Source organism: Neolamprologus brichardi, chromosome 10 (assembly GCF_056152115.1).
Source record: "Neolamprologus brichardi isolate AB-2024 chromosome 10, ASM5615211v1, whole genome shotgun sequence".
Classification (NCBI taxonomy): Eukaryota; Metazoa; Chordata; class Actinopteri; order Cichliformes; family Cichlidae; genus Neolamprologus; species Neolamprologus brichardi.
In genome coordinates this window covers 28,240,626-28,263,932 of record NC_142113.1, presented here as the reverse complement: position 1 = coordinate 28,263,932, position 23,307 = coordinate 28,240,626, and the positions used below count along the sequence as shown (strand labels likewise).

At 39.9% G+C, this 23,307-nt stretch overlaps 1 protein-coding gene across 1 annotated transcript in view; it reads left to right on the top strand.

Annotated features, from left to right (window-relative positions):
- Positions 1–23,307, top strand: part of LOC102781031 (F-BAR and double SH3 domains protein 2-like) — a 41,034-nt gene that overhangs the window by 5,626 nt on the left and 12,101 nt on the right. The window contains exons 3-10 of the mRNA XM_087847485.1: positions 2,219–2,264; positions 8,749–8,819; positions 10,726–10,870; positions 13,534–13,667; positions 16,245–16,299; positions 16,382–16,510; positions 16,592–16,714; positions 21,704–21,799. Coding sequence (XP_087703611.1) covers positions 2,219–2,264; positions 8,749–8,819; positions 10,726–10,870; positions 13,534–13,667; positions 16,245–16,299; positions 16,382–16,510; positions 16,592–16,714; positions 21,704–21,799 — 799 coding nt within the window. The remainder of the gene's footprint in view (positions 1–2,218; positions 2,265–8,748; positions 8,820–10,725; positions 10,871–13,533; positions 13,668–16,244; positions 16,300–16,381; positions 16,511–16,591; positions 16,715–21,703; positions 21,800–23,307) is intronic.

The window sequence follows — 23,307 nt, the reverse complement described above, 5'->3', positions numbered from 1 at the left end:
GTTCAGATGCGTAGGCATTTTAAAAGTTAAAAGCCAAAGGTTGTGGTTGTATCATGAGCCTTAGATTTGACAGCCTACTGGCTCCCCGCTTCCTGTCTGTGGTTGGTGGTGGAGCTGTGGACCTCCAAACAGCTGGAAGTCAAGGTCACAGAGAGCTGCCAGATGTTCTGACTACCCTGAACCATTCGCTGTGGGAGGGTGAGCAACTTTACTCAGGCAGGAACAATGTGAAACTCTGGTGGTACAGATTTTTTTAAGGGTCGCTCCTCAATCACTGACAAGAAATGATTCAGCAAACTTGAAATTACGTCTGGCTGTCAGCAAAAGCTCTGGTTGGGAAAATGGCAGGAAGTAAGTGTGGGGGTCAGTAGATAAAGGGAGCCTTGGAAATGCAGTGAAGAGGAAGAGAGGGAAGCTCCCAGGAAGTACAGCAGATTGTTTGGAGGCAGGGTGGAGCATGGAAGTCAAGTCTCAACATGTTTAACGACTTAATGATGATTTTGCTTCACTCGAATTTTTCCCAGGGCACTGACCTCTCTTCTTTTCTTAGACTTTGCATAAACTTAAGTTGAATTGTGATTGACTTCCTGTTATTGTGAGTAAAAAGTGCTGGTTTTCCACGAGCATCTCACAGAAAACCATAATTGAAATGGCAATAAAAAAAAGAGCGGCGCCTCTGATATGTAGGATACAAATGTAGGGCTTTTTCTAGATGGTGTCATTAGAAACATCCATGTTAATTATCACAGAAAGAGGGTGGCAGCTAAGGAGATGGCGTGGAGGGGGGGGAGTAATAAAAGCTTAAGAATAATCAGGAAGCGTGGTCATTTGGTTTGAGAGTGTTTTTTTTTTTTATCACAGTATGTTTTCAGATTCTGATGGTTTCTGATGTTATTGCCACTGTTATCTTTATATAGGTTTAATGACTTCTCAGGAGGCAATTATGTTACCATTTCTTGTGTAGTATCACAAAAGAATGTTGCTTTCATACATGGATAACAAAGTTCACTATATCCACAATCATTTTTCAGTACTGAGGTCAAAAATGATCAGTGCTTTAGTCTGTAATACCTGCCTAATACCAGGTTCCTGTACCCAACTTTAGTAATGCGGGTATAAAATACCTGAAAAATGCTAGATGGGATAGGTTTGTATGGGATACGTGGGATATGTTTACATCAGCAGATTCTTAATGATTTCTTGGACCTTTATTGTCAAGTGTTGTCACTTTGTCTTGAACAGGAGACTGGTCGATTAAACTGAAGAAAAAAATCAGTCAACTCATTCAATTGTAGATGTGTACAAATATTGCATGTCTGATTATGAGCTACTGCTAATGTTAGTGTGGCTAAAATTAGCAGGTCTAGCTGTGAACTTTTTTTTTTTTTTTGGGTTTCGAGTGAACTTGTCTGATATATCTAGTAGAAACATGTCTTACAACAGTAGAAGTTATGTGTTTACATTATTGTTTCTAGATTTTAAGGTGCAATATTAAGAGAGTCTGTGTTCTGCAAAAGTAGGACGCTCTCATGATTCATCGCGTGACGCCACTGACTAGCCATTCGGTGGCATGCGTTCTGTTGTCGCCCGATCTGACAAAAAGGCTTAGAACGAGCAGCAAATACACCATCGCTTTGCCGTCCTCTATTGTTGTGACTTTTGGCTGCGTTGCTATGACGACCCCATCCACCTTGAGGTGGTACTCAGTACTAATGGAAAATGACTGAAACCGAGTCAGGCCAAACCGAGTGCTTACTAGTGGAAAGGATACCAATATAATACCAATATATAGGCGTATAGCTAATATCAGCCAACATATTGGCCATGCTGATATATCAGTCTATTGTATATTCAAAATCCAATAATACTTTGTGGTAATTCCACTGTAGTAGGTCTCTCCAGAACCACATTTTGCCACAAGGACAGGTACATACACTCAACAAGAAGAAGGCAAACTGGCACATACCTCAAAGTGTCATTCTGACCACGCTATGAAAGCAATGTATGTCTGTGTGTTATTAGATGACAGTGAAAGATAATTTTGACTGGAAATCTGTATATACTGGCAAAAAAATCTGAAGTTCAAGTAAACACAACTCATGCTGCCTCTGCAATCCTGTTTTTATTTATGGATGCAAACAGTAGATTTGTTGTATGTTGTCTTATCCATAATTGTGCTGCACTGTTTTACAAATGTTCTCCCTTTTCTTCTCTTTAGGACTTTCAGCCAAAAGAGGGCAGCTATAGAGCGGGACTACGCCCAGGTAAGTAAATCTCTTTGTCGTCATTTTCACGCCACTACTGATGCTCGTTAGCATCGCTGCTGTGCTGCCTTGTCATTTCTGTTGCTAAAAATACATTTATTTGTTACGATGCAGCCCACCAAACACACCATATGACAGTGAGGTTGAGGATGTGGCCCTAAGAAAGCTTTTAGTTCTCATGTGGCCAGATAGCTCATGAATGGAACCCAGCCGCAGAAAAAAACACCACAACAGAGAGAAGAACGGCATCCACCAGCCATCCGCTGGCTCGTTTCCTCCTCGCTCTGTTGTTTTTGCCCGCAGCTTCCTAGAGACGCCAGTCGAATGTTTGAAAATCCCCTCTCTGTTCAGGTCTTGCAGCCCTGTGAGGAATGTCCACCAGCTCTGTGAAAAGAGGGGACTCATCTGTAGTTATCTAACCAGCAACCTTACATGTGTGTTTGCCCATGTGTATCTGGTGCTCAAGAGGTTTATTGTGAAAAGTCAAACAAACGGAAACAGGATTAATCTGTTTTATAAGCCCAGCTGGTAGCTGAAGGGAAAGAACATCAGCAGAAGAAGAGAAAATTAATGCTTTTCTGCAGTGTGTATATCTGTTCCTGATTGTTCTGTCATGCTCAAGAGCTTATCGTCCTTACAGAGCTTTGGTTAACATTCCACTAGACAGTGCAGTGTCAGTATTTTATGTCAACTTTACTAGCCTTTTGTTTAAGAAGCTAATTTCTTTTACTTCATACACTGTTGGGTAAAATAAGCTGATCCAGCTTTGAAATGAATGGAGTATACTCCGTGCCCCTTTTTTTGACTTGCAGAGAGGATGGACACTGTTAGCCTGGAAAAATTACAAGGGAAATGCCAATGAAAGTGATCGTGGCAATCTAACCAAAGACTGTTTTTCTTTTCCCTTAAACTCCATTGAAAAGTTGGTTTTATTAAGAACCCCCACTGGCTTTTTATTAACAGAGGTTTTGGTTGTGATCACAGCTGTTGTCGACTCTAGAAAAGTGTTTTCTGTCACTCCACCTGGGTTTGTTGTCGTAGTTGTGCTGTTGCATCTTTGCTGCTCGCTGTATGTCAGAGATGAGAAGCTGCAGTCGAACTCTGTAGAAGGAAAAAAACGCTCTTGCAGCCAAGGCTGTTCAGTTAATTGAAATATGTGAACCCCGCTCATTGCCTTTGCAGAACTCCTGGAGGGGTCATAGGAGTTTGACTGTACAGTTTGCATGCGTTTTATAGATCTGTGAGGTTCCCCAGGCAATCTTTTTGGGAGTACTGCGGGGCTACAGGGTACTGGGGTCAGTGTTACACAACATCAGTCTTTGTATAACTTAAGTGTGAGCTGTGTTGGTGTCCTTGGCACAGAGTCAAGCCCATTCTCACTGGCTGTTGGCCAGTTTCACCCCCTTGTCTCCTGCATCCTATTTGTGATCCTCAAGGAGACAATCAGAAGGTGTGAGTACTGACATCACGATGTTTAATACTCGATTGTTGTGTTGACCCCAAAAAGAAAAGAAAAGAAAGTTACATTTAATCTTTATTATTTGGATTTCAATTTTTCCCATAATCAGTCAACCCTACCTGTAGCTCTCCCCTTAATTAATGTGCGTACAAATGAGTGAATCTTGACCTTTGGCTTTTATACACATTCACTCGCAAGTGGAAGACCTATTTTTGTCTAGTAATGCTGAAAATGTGTAAATTACCCAGCCTTTAAGATTTTAACTGGAATACAGGTATTACAAGTATAACTTACTGGGATCCTCTGCAGATTCTTTAATCCGGTCAGATTGGTTGAGGCACATAAACGCTTGATTTTATTTAATTATTTATTTATTACCAGATTAATCAATGATTGGTTGGACTTTAAAGTTTGAAGTTTTGATTTGTGTGGGGTTTTTTGTTGTTGTTGTTGTTAATGCAGGTCTATGGACCAATTTCCTCCATTGATGCTGTCAAAACTTCCAATGTGGGTACATAATAGTTGCTCGATTGGCTTCACACAATTTTTTAACAATGCAGAAGTAAAAAGGGACTTTTGTGGAGGAACTTGATTGTAAGAGGCATGACAACAGGACCGGGTTAGTGTGAAGGTGAATATTTTTGTGGTGAACTAAGAGAAATATTTATTTAAACTTCTTTGTGAGAGATGAGTATTTGAAATAAGCTGTTAAATAAACCTGACTTAATAAACCAGGTTTAAATGTACTAGGTGTGTACGGGCCACTCTGAATTAGACAGCTTCAATACCCGTCATGTGGACAAAACACACACACATTCAAATATAGTGTTCTTTACAGATTGTAAAAGAGGAAACGTCACCTCACACAAAATACATTTTCCTATACCAAGAAAATAGCAAACTTCAAAACCACTGAATAACAATAGATTAATGTGTCTCCAATTATAAATTCATCTATAACATCACAAAATGAATTTGGGCTTATAGCCTCACAGGCTGTTAAAATTATGTGCATGTGATATTAATATTTAATGGTACTTATCAGCTGATCTGTAGGTAGGCTAAGAGGAAGTGAAGCTTTTAAATAAAAATCCCTGTTGACACAAATGCAGAGAGGACATTCAAATAGAAACGTGTGAGTATCCAGCTGAGAGTTGAGCTCAGGCTGCAGATGAGCTTCAGTAACCCGGTGCATGTGTGTTTTATTGGATATGCATGCCACAACGTTTTAAACATTTTATCCTCGCATGTTTAATAAACACGAGACCTTGACAGATCTCTGTCAGATGAGAGCACATCAGGTGGTCTTTTATAACATAACTGTGAAGTATTTTGATTAATAATGAATCACCTGGGTTTTTAAAAACTTAGTTGTTCCAGATTCTCAGGTGTGCAAAGTTCAGGGTTTCTTTTGTCTGATATTTGTAAATATTATGGCAGTAAGCTAAATGTCTTGGGCTTTAAGTGTTTGATCAGACAGAAAAAAGAGGTTGGATTAATGTCTGCGTGGGAATCGGGCATTTATTTTTTGCTGTATTCAAAGATTTAAAGGATCAGACGCTTAATGAAATGTTACTTTGAGCCATAAACAGGAGAACAGTAATCAAACCCAGTCTGTTTGTAGGGGAGTAAATTATGGCGTCCGTGTCTCCAAAATTATAATCCGTTGTTCTTCACTAACTGTATGCATAATCTGATTTTTCTCAGTGTCTTTATGTTATTTATCAGCCAAACTTGGCAAATAAGACAACTGACGGCATCATATTTTCCTTTATTTGAGTATTTGATAAGTAGAAATCGTTTCCTTGAGCTCTGAGATGATCTGATAAGCTGTTTTTCAAATTTTCAGATGTTTTACAGGCTAAAGGATTAACCAATTAATGGAGAAAATGATCCCTAGATTAACTGATGCCAGAAAATACCACAGCACAAAACATCCATAATCAAAAGTCCAACGTTTTGTGACCTGTCTAAACATCATATGAAGTTTCTATGTTGGCTCTTTTGCTTCTTTACATGTCAAAAATGAGCCTTAAACAGAAGAAAAATAAGTTGACTAAACACACTTAATAATATTGTATCGTACATGTATTGTAAATTTGGCAGACTCATTAATCTTTCGTTGCAGGCCTGAAATGAAGTAAATGTCTTCATTGAGTGCTGCATTAGGTTCAAAGGTGTTCTGTGTGCCTGGGTTGCGCTGCCTCTCAGTTATGTGATCAGTTAGAGACCCGCTGCCAATGGTTGAATCAAAGTGGGTCAGAGTGTCTCTGGATCTCTTGTTCCTTTTGGTAACACCCCCCTCTTTCCAGTTTTTTCTACCAAATCTCTTTTCTTTACGCGCCTTTTTCTTGGTCCCTTACACCTGCAAGCTGCTATAGCCATTAGCCGATTGCTATTCAGACCACACGGTGTGATTTAAATGTCCCCCTCTGTGTGGCTCTTCCTCTGCCATCCTCACATCCCTCCTCCTCCTCCCCTGTCCCTTTTCCCATCACACCATTCAGGCGTGTCTGCGATGCTAGCTCAGTAGGCAAATCTCTCTATCTGCAGCTCACAATGGCCTGGTCTGTAGTGCCTTTGAAGCTTTGGCACCAAGATCACCAAGACCAGTGGGTTCAGAGTCCCGGCCTAGCCTGCCTCAGGAGCGCATGACAGGGCCTGTCTTTTCACAGTGGACAGAGAGAGGATAGACGGGCTCACATTCTTGATAGGCACGAGTCACAAAAGTTAAATAAAAAGAAAATGTTGACATGAAGTGGAAAGTCGGTTTGTCTGCACCCAGATCTATCCACTATAAACTCTGTTCTGGTGGCATTGTTCCCCAGTTTAAGCCCGGTAATCCTCACAAAATAAGATGTTTAAATCAAGTGAAGCCAACCTGTTATTACTATTATAACTGATTTATAAATGAAATTTTGCTGCTTTTTTCCCTCCTGGTGTTCTCACATGCGTCACTATATTGAATATAATGAGTTTGATTCTGGCATGAAATTAATACAAATAAATTTTAGGGTATTTCTTTTACTTTTGTGGGATTCATACATTGCTGTATGAGACAAATGTCTGCACATACCATTTGAAAACAGTAGCAAATGCTTCAAGTACACCACTAACAGGCTACCTGAGGCTGTTATCTGGAGACAACAGACAAGATTTGGGTTTTCATTTGTGTCCAGGGTGAGATTAGATTTGTTTCCCAGGTTGTAATTTAGGAAATGTGTTCCCTTTTCTGCTCTCCACACAAGTGTTTACCTACATGGGACAAAACCGAAGCCTTGGAGTACAAGGCAAGAATTGGGGCTTAGTGAAGGTAGCTTCAGGTGTAACCCTCAGTTTTCAGAAAGCAGCTCACTTTTTTCCATGTTAGATCGCCATGGTAAGCTCTGTTGCAGACCTAACCTGCTGTGGAACAGGTTGTGTTCAGGATTAGAGGTCAGCAGGTACAAAACCACCTACTACTGACCAATAAAATCTCTGGGAAATATCTATCCAATCCAGGAAGATCTCTCAGACCACTGTGTGCAGATAGTGAGAGGTTCTTTCCCTGATGAGCATCAGCATGAAACATGAATTCTTCCTCGTCTTTTATTCCTCTCATACTCCTCTTGGCTGCAGTTTTAAAACAGTTTTATTCTATAAGCCTCATAGCTCTTAAATTAAATTTGGAAGCAGTCTAAGCCTGTGTTTTAATGTTGTTTTCTATTCTTTACTCTGTGTCAGACTGTTAAATGCTACCGAGCTGGAAGATTGAAAGGATCTTACAGTCGTGTAAACATTAATTTAACAAAATAAAAATTGTAATTATACATCAGATTATCCATTGCCTTTAATGGCAGAGCTGTGATAAGACTGCTAACTTACACAGTCGAGCACTTTTCCAGTCGTACTGATTAAGGCTTACACACATTTAGACAACATTTTTAATAATACGCTTTCCCTCTAAGTCATACTGCTGCTTTGTCTGCAGCAGCTGTGCTGCTTTCAGCCTGTATTATGTGTTATACTGCCAAATATTTTTCTAAAATTACAGTTTTATCTTTGTTTGTTTAAAAGAATACAATAAAATAAATATAAGCCCAGTAGACATATCCATGTTTCTGCTGCCAACAGCGCCTTTTCCATCTTAACTCGCTTGTAGCCAAATTGGGAAACATTGCATTGAGTTATTCAGTTGATAGCCAACTACATGTGACCACTTAGCCTGATTCATGATGTTAGGTTAAGGGAAGCCAGATAAGGTGACCTGGATATGCTGAATTTCCTTCATATTTCACTTAAATGCCAGTTTTCAGTGTAGCTCAGGCTGCTACTCGCCTACAGATTCTCATCACAGAGATATGTTTGTAGGATAAAAAACTAGTACTAATACTCCAGCCTTATTATTTAAAGCGTTGATTATTTTTAATACGAATACTGTCGCTCCAACATTATATGTCTGCTGCTAAAGATATTTATGTTTGCTTTTCGTCAGTTTATTCAGGTTAGCGCACCTCTCTGACATACCAAACATACTCAGTCTTCTCCTGCTCTCACCCTGTCCTACTATTTTGGCCCTTCAAAGGTTAACCTCACCATTGGCTGAGGTGGAGGAACCTAATATATCTCCAGGGCTGAATGTGATCTAAATAAATTACATTTTTCTGCTAAAAAAAAAAGGAGCCCACGTCAGCATAAAAACCAGCAAGTGAGCCAGCATCCAAACAAGGCTCTGGCTGACAGGTGAACGAGTCCATGCACTGTGAAGTCATTTCATAGAGAACATACTTTATAGTGAATGTGGACAGTTTCATATGGCTGACTTTTATCACAGCTGTTTTTACTGAGTTTACTCTATCTGTGCCTGAAGGGTAGAGCAGAGTTTGTCTCTTCGTGCTCTGCCCACCCGCTGGTTTATAGGACAAGGTCAGGGAGGGTCACAGTCCTCTGAGTGCATCTTCTGTGAAGAAGAGACGTGTGAAATGTGGAGTGGTGTCAAAGGTGAAAGGTCACCGCTGCTTTTGTTTTTCACTTCCTCTTTTGCAGGCCCTGCAGAAGCTGGCAAATCAGTATTTAAAGAGAGAATGGCCAGAGACAGAAGAACCGTCAGACCACAGGTGAATTCCTTCTCCAAAACACACAGATGCTGCTTTGGACTGTTTATTGTTTATTGATTTTGTTTATTGTTTTTTTTTGTGTGTGGGGTTGGGGGGGTTAAGCTGTGGTGAGGGGTCCTTGTTAAAATTTGTGCACTCTCAATCACATCAAGAAAAGATAAAACATGGCACGCTCATCTCATACTATGACAATAATTTCTCTTAAATTTAATATTTTCTGGTCTCATTATTATTATAGACATGCACAAGTACAACTTTTTCCTTTTCTGCAACGATACCAGCGCCTTGGCTTTGGCTATTTGATCTAAAACTAGTGCTAAGTTTTGAATCATTCCTTTACATGTAATGCAACATGAAATGGCTTTCCTAACTTTGTAAAATAAGATATGACTGAACAATACATCCAACTATATAAAATTAATAAACTGAGAGAGAGAGTCATCAGTCTGCTGCACACTGCTGTCATTTACGGTCACACGGTTTCTCCCTTTCCTGAACTTTCTCACATTCATGCGCTGGGTGTGAAGCTGACAGACACAGCTGAAAGGAAATAGCATTGACTGAGGTGACAACATGTTGTCATACAGTAAGCGCAATAAAAGCATTACAACAAGTGTTACAACACGCCAACGCCTTCCTGGATTCTACCTCTGACATTAACCCTTTGATCTCAAGTCATCAGTGGAAACACTAACTCTGTGCAATCAGAATAACACATTTATTTCCCCCTTTTATGACGTTGTCGAGAATATAGTCTAGAGATAACGTCTACCTGGCCGAACACAATGACAGTGAAAGTAAACTAGGGAGAGAAGGCGAACCAAAGCATTGTTGTCACCAGATCTTTTACGTCGTGTCAGCTCACTTCGACCACAGTTTGCAGTTAAAGTTTAAAAAAGAGAAATAAAATCTGTTGGAGCAGGTAGGAAATACCTGCAGGTTGCCATGCTGTGCTTCCTCCATCCTTTACTCAGCTGCCCTGCAGCGTAAGCACATAAAACAAAGAACAGCATAGAGTTGAATTAAATAGATCTGACCATTGTCACTGATACCTGATCCAGCTTTAAGAGCCAGCCTCAGACTCCTATTTCCATCCCTCTGGTTTAGATCGCTAAACTGTCTTTACTCTACTTCATAACTCTGAGAGAAGATACAGAAAAACACTAAATGTGTTTCATTTTTGCAGTAGTTTATTCTGCTCTGAGCTCAGGGTATCAGATATATCACCAGCTCTCCACCTGCTTCAGGTTGTAGTTAGGGTTGTTCCTCCTTTATTTGACGGAGGACCACCACAGCAGTGACCTAACCAGCATTCCAACAGCTTGATAGCAGTGGCTGAACTTTCAAAGTAAAAGCAAGGGTATTGTTCAACAATAAGTCAATGACGATGTTATCTTGGGTGATTGAAAAAAAAAAAGAAACATAAAATGTATTTGGGTGGTGGTTAAAACAGCTGGGCGTCTGAAACACTGAAATCCAGCTTGTCAAATGTCACATAACAGTGAGCTGATTGTATCAGGCATGGACTCGGCATCTCGAGACGTCATTTTGGCCTGTGGGAATTTATAACACACATTTCTCATTAATCACAAACAGACTAAACATCTAGTCTTAAATAATTATGTTAGTAAATAATGAAGCCTTGACTTTCCATCCTTCCTGTATGCAGGTTGTTGCCTGTATTTACTCACACATTTATCATTGTTGGTTCAAATCAGGGAGAATTTTGGATTGTTTGCTTGTTTGCAGGGTCGTCATACATTTGAGTTCACATAATAGCCCGATGGGACGTCAGACCATATCCTATTTGGTTTAATAGTGTATCTCTAGCTGTTTAGTTGCTCACTTAGCATTCGTTATGGCGAAAAATGTCTCACTGCATCAATCTGCGTTTGTTTGTTTTTAGGAACATGTATTGTGTTTGGAGGGCCTATTTGGAGGGTATGGTCCAGGCAACGCAGTCCAGAACAAGCACCTGCGACAACTACAAAGTCCAGGTGGCCGACGCAGCCAAGACGGCACGACTGCAGAAGGAGCAGCAGCTTAGGAAGGTATTGCAGGTCTCACTTCTGTCCTTACATTGACGTGCACTGCTGTACTGATGCAATGCAGGGTGTTTATCTTGTTTCCCCAAAGTGAAAAAGGGAAGTTGATGGTTTTAGAAGCATGATGCTCACATTGGTTACTGTTTAGACCTTCAGACACTAAATGATGCCGTTTAACCAGATGTTAATGGCTCTCGCGAACTAAATCCGAAGACGCCTTCTGTCCTCAAACAACCACCTGAAAATTGTGACAGTGGAAGCTGAAGTCAAGTGATCGGCTGGCTTTCTATTTCATGCACACCAACAGGAACAAAGTGGCTTTTATTATTTTTAACACACAACACACAAATGGTGTGACATGCCCACACACTATTGATAAAGTTCTGCTTTTCATACTTGCCTGTTTCTGTAAAACAATGATGAAGTCACAGACTGCTCGACTGCAATTTTCCCTGATGTCATTTTTATCTGCCCTTTTTTCCATTTCGTTTAGTGCTGTCATCCCAGATAGTGTGCATCAGTTATGATTGCAGCACAAAATGGGAAAAAATGTTGTGATAAAGTTGTTAAATTGCTATATAGTTCTAATTATCCTGAAAAATAGTTTAAAAATGTGATGTTAACCCCAGTTTGTTTATGTACCTGCTGTATGGTGGGGATTATTTAATTGTGACACATGAAAGGCCCTGTTTCACATAAGTAAGGTTGATAAGTTGGAATATTAATCCCTTTCTTTTATGGGCAAATCAAAGGACAACATAACACCTAAAGCTTCCTAACGTTTGGCTTCAACAGCCCTCAGCCCAAGTGTCTGGAGAAGTTGGCTGACACCAACATTAGGTTGTGGTGCCACAAGCTAAATGCCACTTCTGAGATAACCATGGCCAACTTCAACAGAATCTGTCAGACTGTTTGCATTATGTGAAAGTGTCTGATAAGGAACAGGCATCGGTAATCATCAGTTACCAGTGGCTGAACCTGTGGCTACACACAGGACCACACAGATGTGGTTTAAGACACACATGGGTTTGCCCATATGGTGACCATGTCAGTCCAGCCCAAACTGAAAGAAAACATAATATAAAATAATCATATTGAACTGTGTCGTTGTGTAAACACTAAGTCAACATGCTTATGAAGTGTGTAGAAAAACTAAGTACACTGCGTGATTCGGTAGCTGCTAAAGGTGGATCTATAACTTGAAGTAATTGTTTTCTGAATTACCCTGTCTCTCACATCATAGGGGAATTGTAACCCTCTCTTCTTGAAAAGTTGGGATTTGCAGGCATTCGTTTATGCGCAGCTCTATTAAGCTCCCACCACAGTTTTTCAGTCAAGTTGAGGTCTGGACTTTGATGGGCCATTCTAACATTATGATTCTTTTCTTATTTAGTCAATCGATTGTAGATTTACTGCTGTGCTCATAATCATTGTCCTGCTGCATGATTTAAATTCAGCCAAGCTTCAGCTATTGAACAGCTCTAAATCTAGAGTACTTTGTTATACAGAGGAGTTCTGGAAAGTGCCCAGTTTCTGTGGCTGCAAAACAAGCCCAGATCATGACCCTTCAACTGCTGTGCTGACAGTTGGTTTGAGGTGTTTGTGCTGATAGTCTGACCTTGTGGTGATTTTGCTGGAACACTGACTCCTGGTAAGTTTGGGGCTCTGTGTTATCACACACCTGAAAGCTTCAGACCTGCAAACTTGCAAAAACTTCTGCTTTAATTGAGGTGATCACAGTCGATTAAGTAGCACCTGGCTACTACTTACCCTCTTAATTCGCTCAGAGGAGGTAAGGGTGTGTATAGATCTTTTTAAATAAATGACAGTGGAATATGTCATGTGTTATTATTCATCTGAGGTTGTAATTACCTAATTTATTAGGACTTGGTAAGGACCAGATGATTTTCTTAATTTTTGTTGTGCTCTGATACACAAAACTTTGTATTTTCACATAACTTTATGTATTCCTAGTTAAAGTTTATTTTGAAAGTCAGGCAGTTTTTGAGACGAGAGGGTGTATGTACTGAAAGGAGGACTGTTCAAGACACACAAAATGAAGGTTAATGGGAAAAGAGTGCTCACAGGAGGGAGCAAACATCTGAGCAGGCGAGTCACTAAAAAAGAAACTTCATAACTTCAGACAGGCTTGCTGTTATGGTGCTCCTGGAACGCAGCGTCACTTTCTGGTAAAAATCCATCACAATGATGACGTTGCAGAGTAGACATAGTCACATCTTCCTCGTCTTCAGGTTAGTGTTACTACCCAGTGGAAACTCTGTGCGCAGGTTCTTGTAAACGGTGCAATAAACAGTCAGCCTTTGAAGGGCAGAGTTCACAATATGTCTCCTATTATCATTTAGAGCTGCTATCAGCTCTGCAGTTAACTCTGCACGTCTGGAGTTTTTTTCCTCATCGTAATGTCTGACGCCTCTGTGCCACGTTCTGGTTTCTAATGGCCACGTTCCAATGCCTGCAGCCTACAGTGCTGCTCTTGTTTGGCCTCACCTTTTTGGGAGTTTCCATCAAAGCTCCTGTATGTAGCGTGTGCCATGATGTCATTACTCACTCCATGTGTTGCATATTTCTCAGTGGTTGCAGGAATTTGATGTAAAAGCCCTTATTTGTTTTGTTTTTTGTTCTCGATGTCTCCAATTTGATGTCATCAGTGTATTGAGCAGCTGACTGTGGTCCAAGCTGAGCTGCAGGAGTCGGTGAAGGAGCTGACCAAGAGCAGGAAGAAGTACCAGGAGGCCGAGACGATGGCGCAGGCAGTCCGAGAGAAGGCAGAGCTGGACGCAAAGTATGATCCAAATTACTCTACTTTCTTTGTTAGACTATGCTAAAGTAAAAACCCTGCATTTTAATGATAAGTATTTGTTTGTGGAAATGTCCTCAGTAGATCAGGGTAGTAATGGTAAAAACGGTATCTTTCTTCTTTTCTGTACCAAAAATCAGACAGATTCATGACTTTCTGTCATTTATTTTGAAAAACTTTCAACACTCTCTCATTGGCAGCGCTTCTAACTGTAACGTTTGATCCACACATAGACTCATAGACTCAGTGTCTAATTTTAGATCACACTGAATGAAACATAAAGTGCATTTGGTAAATTACAGTGATCCTAAGAGTCAGAAAGAGGTATCGTAATGGGCTATCTGCTTTTTTCCACAACCTGTGAGCCAATATGTGTGGAGGTTCTCAGTTTCTCAGTCAGATCAGAAATAAAAACCTCTTGTGTATTTTTACAATTATTTTTCCTTGACTAAATTGAAAAGTGTCTTGAAGTCACTCAAAGGGAGTCAGAAAAAGCAGACCGCCATGCTGCACTGGAAATAAACTGATTAATAATATGACGGTGATGTTGTTGACGCCTGTTTGCAGATCAGTTAATTAAAACTAACTCCAGATGTGCTGAAAAGCACAGCAAACAATTATCTGGATTTGCCTTCCTTCTGTCAATGAAAACTCCTTCGTATTAAAAACTTGCAAAACTTCGACATAATCTCTCCTATTTCACTGAAAACAAGAGAAATTTCCAAGGTTTAAGTTAACAGAAATAGTTTCCAAATCAGCTCTTAATTTCAGATCTGAGCACATTATTTTCCTCTGAGTGGATCAAAAGTTCCAACGAAAATCAAAGCACATTTTAGTCGAGAGAAGAAAATTCTAAAAAACAAAATTTTTCAGTTTTATCAAACAAGCACCTCTCAGACTCTTTGCATGACTCGATGGAGGCACTTTGGCCTGGCACGACATGAACAGCTGGCACTTTGACTCACCACATAGCAGACATTTTTCTGCTCATCAGGAAAGTTTATTACCAGGCTGTCGGAGAGGATTGATAGCTGGGCCACCACTTACAAATAATACTATAAATGCTGTGTTTTTCTGGTCTGTTGTGTCCACACACGCACACATTCTCAGATGACTCCTCTGAGGTTTGCCTTTTGAAATTCTGCAGAATGAAACACTCCAGTAAGAAGAGAAGACTAAAGTTTAATAATTTCACACAAACTGCTCTGCTCACAATTGTTTACACTCATGCAGCTGTTGTTGCACATCATCAGGGTTTAAATTGGAAGCAGCAGGTCTGTAATCAGTTCCAGCCTTTGCTCAGATTTGCATTATGATAGCAGCTCGGTTTAAACATTCAGCAGTGGAAACGATTATTTACTCTTCTTCCTGCCGTCGTTTCATCCACCCTACGCATGCATAAAAATCAGATGAGAGACCTGGTTATTTGTATATATATCGTGTTATTCTCGAGGAGTTAAACAGGTGATGATGATGTGTTTCTTGTTTACAATATGTCGAAAGTTGGGTTCAAACTATAAATCAGAGGAAAAAAAGAAGCAATGTGAAATGACTATAGTGATATCTTTGTTCGTGGTCACACTGTGGAAGGAAATCTCTTGTAGTTTTCGACATTACTGCAGGTGTGCCATGAGGTTAAAATTCCAATAATTATTTGGAAATAAATATTGAGGCTCAAACTGCATTAGATAAAAGTCATCTGACTGAGTTACCTGATTAAACAAGAGCATGGAATTTAATTTTTGATTTACTATAGGTGGACAAAGGTAATTACCATCAAACATTAAACAAGCATTAAAATTAAAAGGGAATATCATGTTCAAAATGCACATATGTTAATTTAGTAAACAATCCGGTTCCAGCAGAGTAACGTGGGCATTAAATGTGTCACTGTAATAGTGTTAATGATCATTACACTGATTCCAGTGTTTTAATTTGTCATAATGAGACAAATAAGATACAACGCTATAGTTCATGAGCTGCTCCTGTGTCTCTCAAGCAGACATGAAGCAGATTTGATAAAATTATAAAACGAAAGGCCTCTCATCCATGACCACAGAGTATAATCTCCTTCTAGAGTCAGGCTCGCTCGTAGTTTATCAACACTCTTCTGTTTCATTAATTACTTTACTGCAACCTCAGCTTATCTACACACTTGATGGCTAACTAATGTAAAGTGCCATTCACAGCTTTTGCCTCTGTGGGTATTTTTCCTTTTCCTAACAGCATAGAGAATGAGTTTTATTTTGTTTTAATTATTTATTTGTTTTGTAAGTACCTGGCTATTGGATTTAGGGGCGTGGCCGGTTTGATTGATAGATGTTTCTACATGGGCAGTTGTTGGGCTCACCTTAAATAACTGTCCCTGAACTTGACCTCTCCTCCATGTGAGGTATTGACACCTTTTGGTACATTTTTGTACTTATTGTAATTGCACATCCAACTGAGGCTCCTTTTCTATGTTGTCAGCCTAAATTTGATTACTTGGTTAAACTAGAAAAGGCAAAACATTGATGCTCATGTTAAAAACCAAAGAGAAATGATTTTGTATCTTCTCCGCAGGTCAAAGCTGAGTCTCTTCCAGTCCAGATCCAGTCTTCAGAGGGCCAGCGTAAAGGTATAAGATCTTGAGTCCACGAGCCCAACGTTTAGTGGCGTTTTTGTTGTATGAGCTGTTTAAACTTTTCTTCCTCTTCTAGCTGAAAGCAAAGCGGAGCGAGTGCAACTCCAAAGCCACGCACGCCAGAAACGACTACCTTCTCATGCTTGCAGCCGCGAATGCGCACCAGCAGCGCTACTACAACACAGACCTCATTGACTGCATCAAGGTGAGCATATATACATCTGAATTGGTGGGTGAAAGGAGACATGGTGTAAATCTAAACACACCTTTCTATCACTGTATACAGATTTTAGATGGGAGGATCTACGAGCAGGTAAAGGATTACCTGGTGTCACTGTGTCAGACAGAGCTAGAAGCCTACCAGGCTGTCCACAATATCTTCAACCAGATCCTCAACAGCTCAAATGGGGTGAGTCTTAAAGCCTGCAGGACATCCACCACATCACACCCATGTCTGTACCAAATAGGCAGGTACACAGACCCATTTGTAGTTACTTAACCTGCTTAACCTGCTAGCTGAATGTGGAGTAAGAGAGCATGGTGGTGCTGTGATTAACCGTAACACTGTGGTTGTAGGTGTGAATGTGAGAGTGTTTGATTGTCAGATGTAACAGCTAAGCATACGTTTTTTAGGTTTGCAAAAACTCGACTGGACTGCACTGGACTGTCAGGCTGTCCAGGGTGTAACCCGGCCTCTCACCCTGTGATAGACTCCAGCCTTCCCACAACCCAGTGTTAGTTAAGATAAACCGCTGTGTCAAAAAAAGGGTGACTGTGGCTTGTAGTGGGTCAGTAAGACCAGAAAATCACACTGTAAATAAATACATTTTTAATTTTATCCTGAAATAAAAGCTTGTACCAAAGATATCAACGTATCTTCAAGTGTGCAGCTGCATGTTTGTTTTGTTTTTCTGTAACTTCAGCTGTTGTTTGAAAGGCCTGGCCGCTCTGGTTGTATGTCATTAGAGTAAGGTTTAAAGTTACCGATAAGGACTACAGACTGATATTAAATGAAAGATGAGTCAGACTATATTATAAACTGTGTCCACCACATTTTCCAGGAATAAAACTGGAACCTGTGCAGTACTTTTTTGTGTATAATAGACTGGGCTTTGTTAAACCACTTGGCTTTCTGTGTAAAAATATTTTTTTCAAAAAAACTGCATCTGGTCCTAAAATTCAAAATTTACTTGGACACAAGTTACTTTGGACACAAACGTAATTTTGGCAAAACCAAAACAGTTTTTCCAAAAATATGCATAGTTATGCTTGAACAAGCTGTGTTTGATACAGCTTTGCAATGATGACACTTATGATGTAGGAGTAAAATAAACACTGGCACTGGTTATGCCTACTTTTGACACACTGGGAAGCTCACCAGTCATGTCACAAGGTTGTTGGAGTCAGTCTCAAAGTAAATGAGTCAGTTTCCATAAACTTATAAGCATGTTTACAGCCTAGTATATAAAGTAGTTTGGTCTTTATGGATATTTTCTCATTTTCTAAGAACTCTGGGAGGGGTGACTTTATTTCATAAGCCATCCATGTAGAGACTGGAGTTGACTGTGTTGTGACTGGTTTGATTGATGTTTAACCCTAACACAGACCATCCAAGAAGTCTATACTTCTTATACTTCTATACTATATACTATAGTTTTTAATCTGCCACTTAGCAGTACATATATACATATATATGCATGATAGCAATCCACTCTCTCATCCGAATTTGGTAACTTCTGGCTACAGAAATGTAAAGTGGCAGAGGGCAAAAGCTCACTTTGAGTCCATCCCTCAGATACCATCTATGTTTTTGACCTTTCTCTGATGACCCAGTTTTTTATGTTCATGCAGTCCTATTGTTGATCCCAGTGCAGTGCTGTAGTCATTAGGTCTGTTATTGTAAATGTGGATCAGTCCTTCTTTTGATCACTTTTGGAGGGCTCTAAAAATTCAGTAACTTGCTTTGCGAACCTTAGAAGAGCTGAAGTCGAGCGCCTCACTAACTGCTAATTAATTTAAATGGGTTGAGTTACGTTGCCGCTCCTTGGTTACACGCTGCTGAGCTCCCGTTGGCCTCTCAGGTCACCTTCAGAGGGGCATCTTGTTGCTGCTCAGGCCTGAATCTGAACAAATCAGAGGGAAGAGTGAGGGAAGCGGTGGGTGCAGCGGTTTTTGGCAGGGCTTACATTACAGCCCATGTGCTTCCTGTGTCAACACAGAAACAGATCTTATGTGTGCGCTGCGTAAAGTGATGTTCTGATTTGACTAGACGAAACTCTCATGAATGTTTTATTGTTTGTTTTGAGTTCTGTGGTCTAAATATACCATAGCATTCAATTTTTATTTATAAAGCACTTTAAAACAACAGGGCCGCACAATAAAACCAAACATGAAAGACAAACACAGGCCAGAGAGTAAAAGATACATAAGAGATGTAGAAGTTAACAATAAAGGAGTGCCTAAAGAGAAAGGTAAGGTCACAGTCAACATCTCATTTTTAATAGTTTTTCCCCATTTTAATGGGGCATAACTATTAAAAATAATGCAAGTGTATTTTTAAATGAACCTTAAGCTAGTAAAGGGAATCCAAAGTTGGCGTGATGTGCTCTTCTTTACTTGTACCTGTTACAAATCAAGCGTCTGTAGGTCAGCAAAGGAGGCCTGGCTTATTCCAATAAGAAGCATATTGCAGCAGTGGGAGGAAATTATTATAAGAGCAAGCGTTTGATTTGAAGATTGCATTTAAAGAGAAGGGTCTTAATTTTGATAGTATTTTACCACTGGGTATCATCACCCAAATATGTAATGATGGTCCATCTCAATGTCAATAAGGAGGTCAAGGTGAGGCTGAACAGGGAACACAGCAATGTGCTTTACTGGGAAATAAACTTGACTTCCTTGTAACAAGGAAAAGAAATGCTGTGTTTCTGAAAAATAATAAGAGGCAGCAGGTACAGAGAGAAAAGTAGAGGTCCAAGAATTCAGCCTTGTGGCTCCCCACCCCAGGATGGCAGTAAAGGTGGAGGTAAAATCATCAGTGCTGACACAGAAACCTCTATCAGAGAGGTAGGATGTAAACCACCAGAGAGCTTAGCCAGTGATGCCCACCCACCACACCAACCTATAGATAAAGATCTCATGGTGCATGGTGTCAAAGGCAGCTGTTAAGTCCAATAACACAAGCAGCACACAGTCACCCGAGTCAGCTGCTAAAAAATGTAATTAAAAAGTCTTAACAGAGCAGACTCAGTGCTGCAGTGAGTTTTAGTGCCAGATTGGAACACTTCCAAAATTGCTTGTTCATCCAGGAAGGACTTCATTTGGGTCTAAAAGGGTTTTTTTTAAGTTTAGACTGAAAAGTTAGTTTGGAGTTTGGTTTAACATTTCACAGAAGGATCTAAGCTGAGTTTTTTAAAGCAGGGGTTGCACAACAGCATGTTTAAAGTGAGTTTAAATTGTATTCTACGGGTCTGATGGGAGGAAAGTAATGCCTCTCAGATAAATACAATTGTTGAACTTAGATTACTATTATCACAGTTTACTCCCAACAGTGCATTAATGTTTCATTTTTTATACTCCAGTTCTTTCTCCTCTTTAGTTTCAGTTCAGTAGTAAACTGAGAATGTTGTGTATACACCGCCTGCTCTGTCCAGATTTGACCCAAGCTGTGACAAACGACTGTCCAAATGTTCCTTTTTCCTGTTTATCTGGAGTTTGGGGGCCAAAAAAAGCTGTTGTTGTAATCTCATACTGATATGAGAAAATATAATGTAATGTTACTGTGTGGAGATAAAGATAAAAGTGGATGAAGACCTTAATAAGAAATATTTGTCATGATTTTGATTTAAAGAATATAAAACTGATATTACTAAACCTGATTTCCTTCCATCTATTTTCTGCTGCTTATCTGAGTCCGGTCATGGGGCAGCAATCTAAGCAGATGCCCAGACGTCCCCCTCCCCAGCCACCTACTCCTGCTCTTCCTGGAGAACAGTGAGCCGCCACTCTGGTGCCTTTCAGTGTAAACGAGTAGCTCTTCATCCTGTTTCTAAGGCAGAGCTCAGACATCCTTCAGAAGATGCTCATTTGTGTCAGATTTTAGCCATAGGTAAAGGTATGACTGTAGACTGACGGGTAAATCAACAGGGATCAATACCCTGCTCCTCTTTTTTCCAATACAAGTTCCTCTATCAAATCATTTTTTGACACTTGAGTCAGCAGTCCAAGCAGAGATGTCCAGAAGTTCCTTTTCCCACTTAAGCGGTATTGATGGTCACACAAATGCGTCTGACAACAGACAGGCAGCGAATACTGGGATACCACGGCGAGCCGGCCGAGATACATAATGTGTCCCAATGTGTCCAGTGTGTGTTTGGTCTGCCCTTACCAGCTCGTCTCGGAGACATTCTGGAGGCCTCCTATTTCAGATGCCAGTCAAACCACCTACACTGGCTCCTTTCCTTTCTGTGAATGATCACAGTTGAGGAGGAGAAGCTATGCTGTCCCCTGGTATGGTCTCCCCAAGGCAACTGGTTCTTGATGAGGTGCCAAACTTAAGTACAATTCAAAAGACCAAAGTTACTAGCCTGGGACCAGTACTGGGGAGGTTTCTTTTTTTTCCAGAACAGCTGATAGCTGTACCCCATGAGTTCAGCTTAAAATATCCACACAGGTACTTCGTCCTCCCTCGGGTGGGCAGAGAGCTTTGTGGTCCAGGTGGTGGTCCAGTCCCCGGCTGCTTTAGCTGGCTTTAGAAAAAACCTGAAATTAGAATTAAAACTGTTTGTACCTTCACCTGTGTTACTTACAGTGATATGTTATATAATTTGTTAACTGTCTCTTTAAGCTTTCAGCAGCTGGAGAGTTAAAAATAGTCTGTGTGAAAATAGGCAGGCGGTGAATTCGAGCCTGTGATATGTTTCTAATGTCAGGCTGTGACCACAAACACCAGAGTGGTCATCAGCATTCAGATCAGCTGATAGTAACCAGAAACGGCTTTATGGTCATTCTCTTAATTGTTATTGGCGTTTTCTTTTATTTGACTTGTGTAAAATAATAAAAAGCTGATTTGGGTTCATTTTATAAGCAAATCAAATAACTTAATAAGACAGAAATAAAATGACAGAGTAATGGAAAATAGAAAATTATAAATGTGGCCCTAAGCTACACAGATCACTGACCACAATTCATTCAGCTGGAGGTCTTTTTTTCTAAAGTTAATTTTAAATAGAAAAAAATGTGGGCAAGAAATTAAAACTAAATAGGGAGCAAGCCTGAACCCTAAAGGCTTTACTAAGTGTTAATTATGCAGGTTTAGACATGGGCTGATTTGTAATCTTGTGATAAACCTTAAATAAGTATATGTATATTTTTGTTTGTTCCCTTGAAACGCATGCAGGTTCTGCAGGAGTTTCACCAGCAGCTGTTTGTGCAGAAGAACATGGCGTTCCAGCAAGCACCAGACTTCATGTTCCAGCCTGTCGACTCAGACACGGTAAATCCTGATGTTTTTCTCTTTTTATTCATTATTAAATGCATAAAATATCACATGCGATTGCTTTTAGTGATTATTGGGGAAGATAAACTCGTATTTATTATGCATGGAATGAAATCCCCAACCTTAAAAATCTAGAACTTAACATGATTTCTCTAAAATGTTCAAGTAAAACTTGAAGAATAATTTTTGAAACGATTAAAATCCAAATCTCAAAGTGTTTGGGTTGCTTTTAATACAAATTTTGTAGCATAAAATAAGGTTCGTGTTTGACTAATTTAGTTGCAGGAGGTGTTGATCAGTTTACCGGAAAATCAATTTCTACAGAAAAGTGAAGTGAAATGTGGATCCTTCAGGTTTGGACTGCACAGGTTGGAAACCACAGATAAAATGCTGTAATGAAAACAGATCAGAGGAGATTGTTGAGAAGTGGAACAAAGCTCAACAGATGACAGATTAATTTGTTTAGACAACAATCAATACAAAATCAGACGAGTGGAACAAGCAGCTCACGGGCATCCTGAAAGCTGAGCTGGCCGAGCCACGTGGCCACAAAAGCCCGGACTGGACTCGGCTCAGGACCTTGATGCTCAAAGCAGCTTTAGGCAGAGCAGATCCACCATTTTGGTCCAGATGCAGAAAAGATTTTTTGTTTTTAGACATTCATGATCACTGGATTATGAAGCTTGAGAAGCTGGGCGATGACTTTTCCTCTAAATTGATAGACAAGCAGGAAAAAATGTTCACATTTTTCTAATTTTCTAAAAATTTGCAAGTAACAGACAAAGTAGCTCCATTGTTTGAGTGTCAATAATCTGTCTGCACTGAAATAAATGACTAATTTAAATAGATTTTAATCACAAAAGTGCTGCACACACATTATGGAACAGTCTGGGTAAGAAGTCAAAACAGGAAACATAATAAGTCCTGCGTGATTGCTCTTTATCTTTGTTAGTCTGAACTATGAGCCTGAAGGCAGAACAGTAAACTCTTGACTTTGTACTGTACTCCTCGCCCTGCACAGGAACTTAGATTATTTCCCATTTTTAGTTTTTATTTACAGATGTGTCGTCTCATTTCCTCACCGTGGGACTATTTCCAGCTCGTGTTTGTTCCGACTTTATCAGACTGTTTATCTTCCTAAATAAATGCACAACCTCTACTTTTAATTTGCACTTCAGTACATATATATATTAGGGGTGCAACGATACACAAAATTCACGGTTTCGATACAAAAAAATGTTAATGTTGTAAAACAATATGGAGAAGTTTCATTTGCACTCACTTGGTAGCACACATGTTAAGAGCTTTGAGAGTTTTACTCAAAATGCTGTATTCGCCGGTGAATTAATAGAAAACACACAAAACATCCGGCAGCACCGATGTTTGCTTCTGTTTCTCTACATCATTGAGATTAAATTGGTGCAGGATTGCTGTTTGAAACTACTTGAAATAACTCAAAGTTGATTAAAGGAAACAAGATTTTGGCGTTAGATTGTGGCATGTGG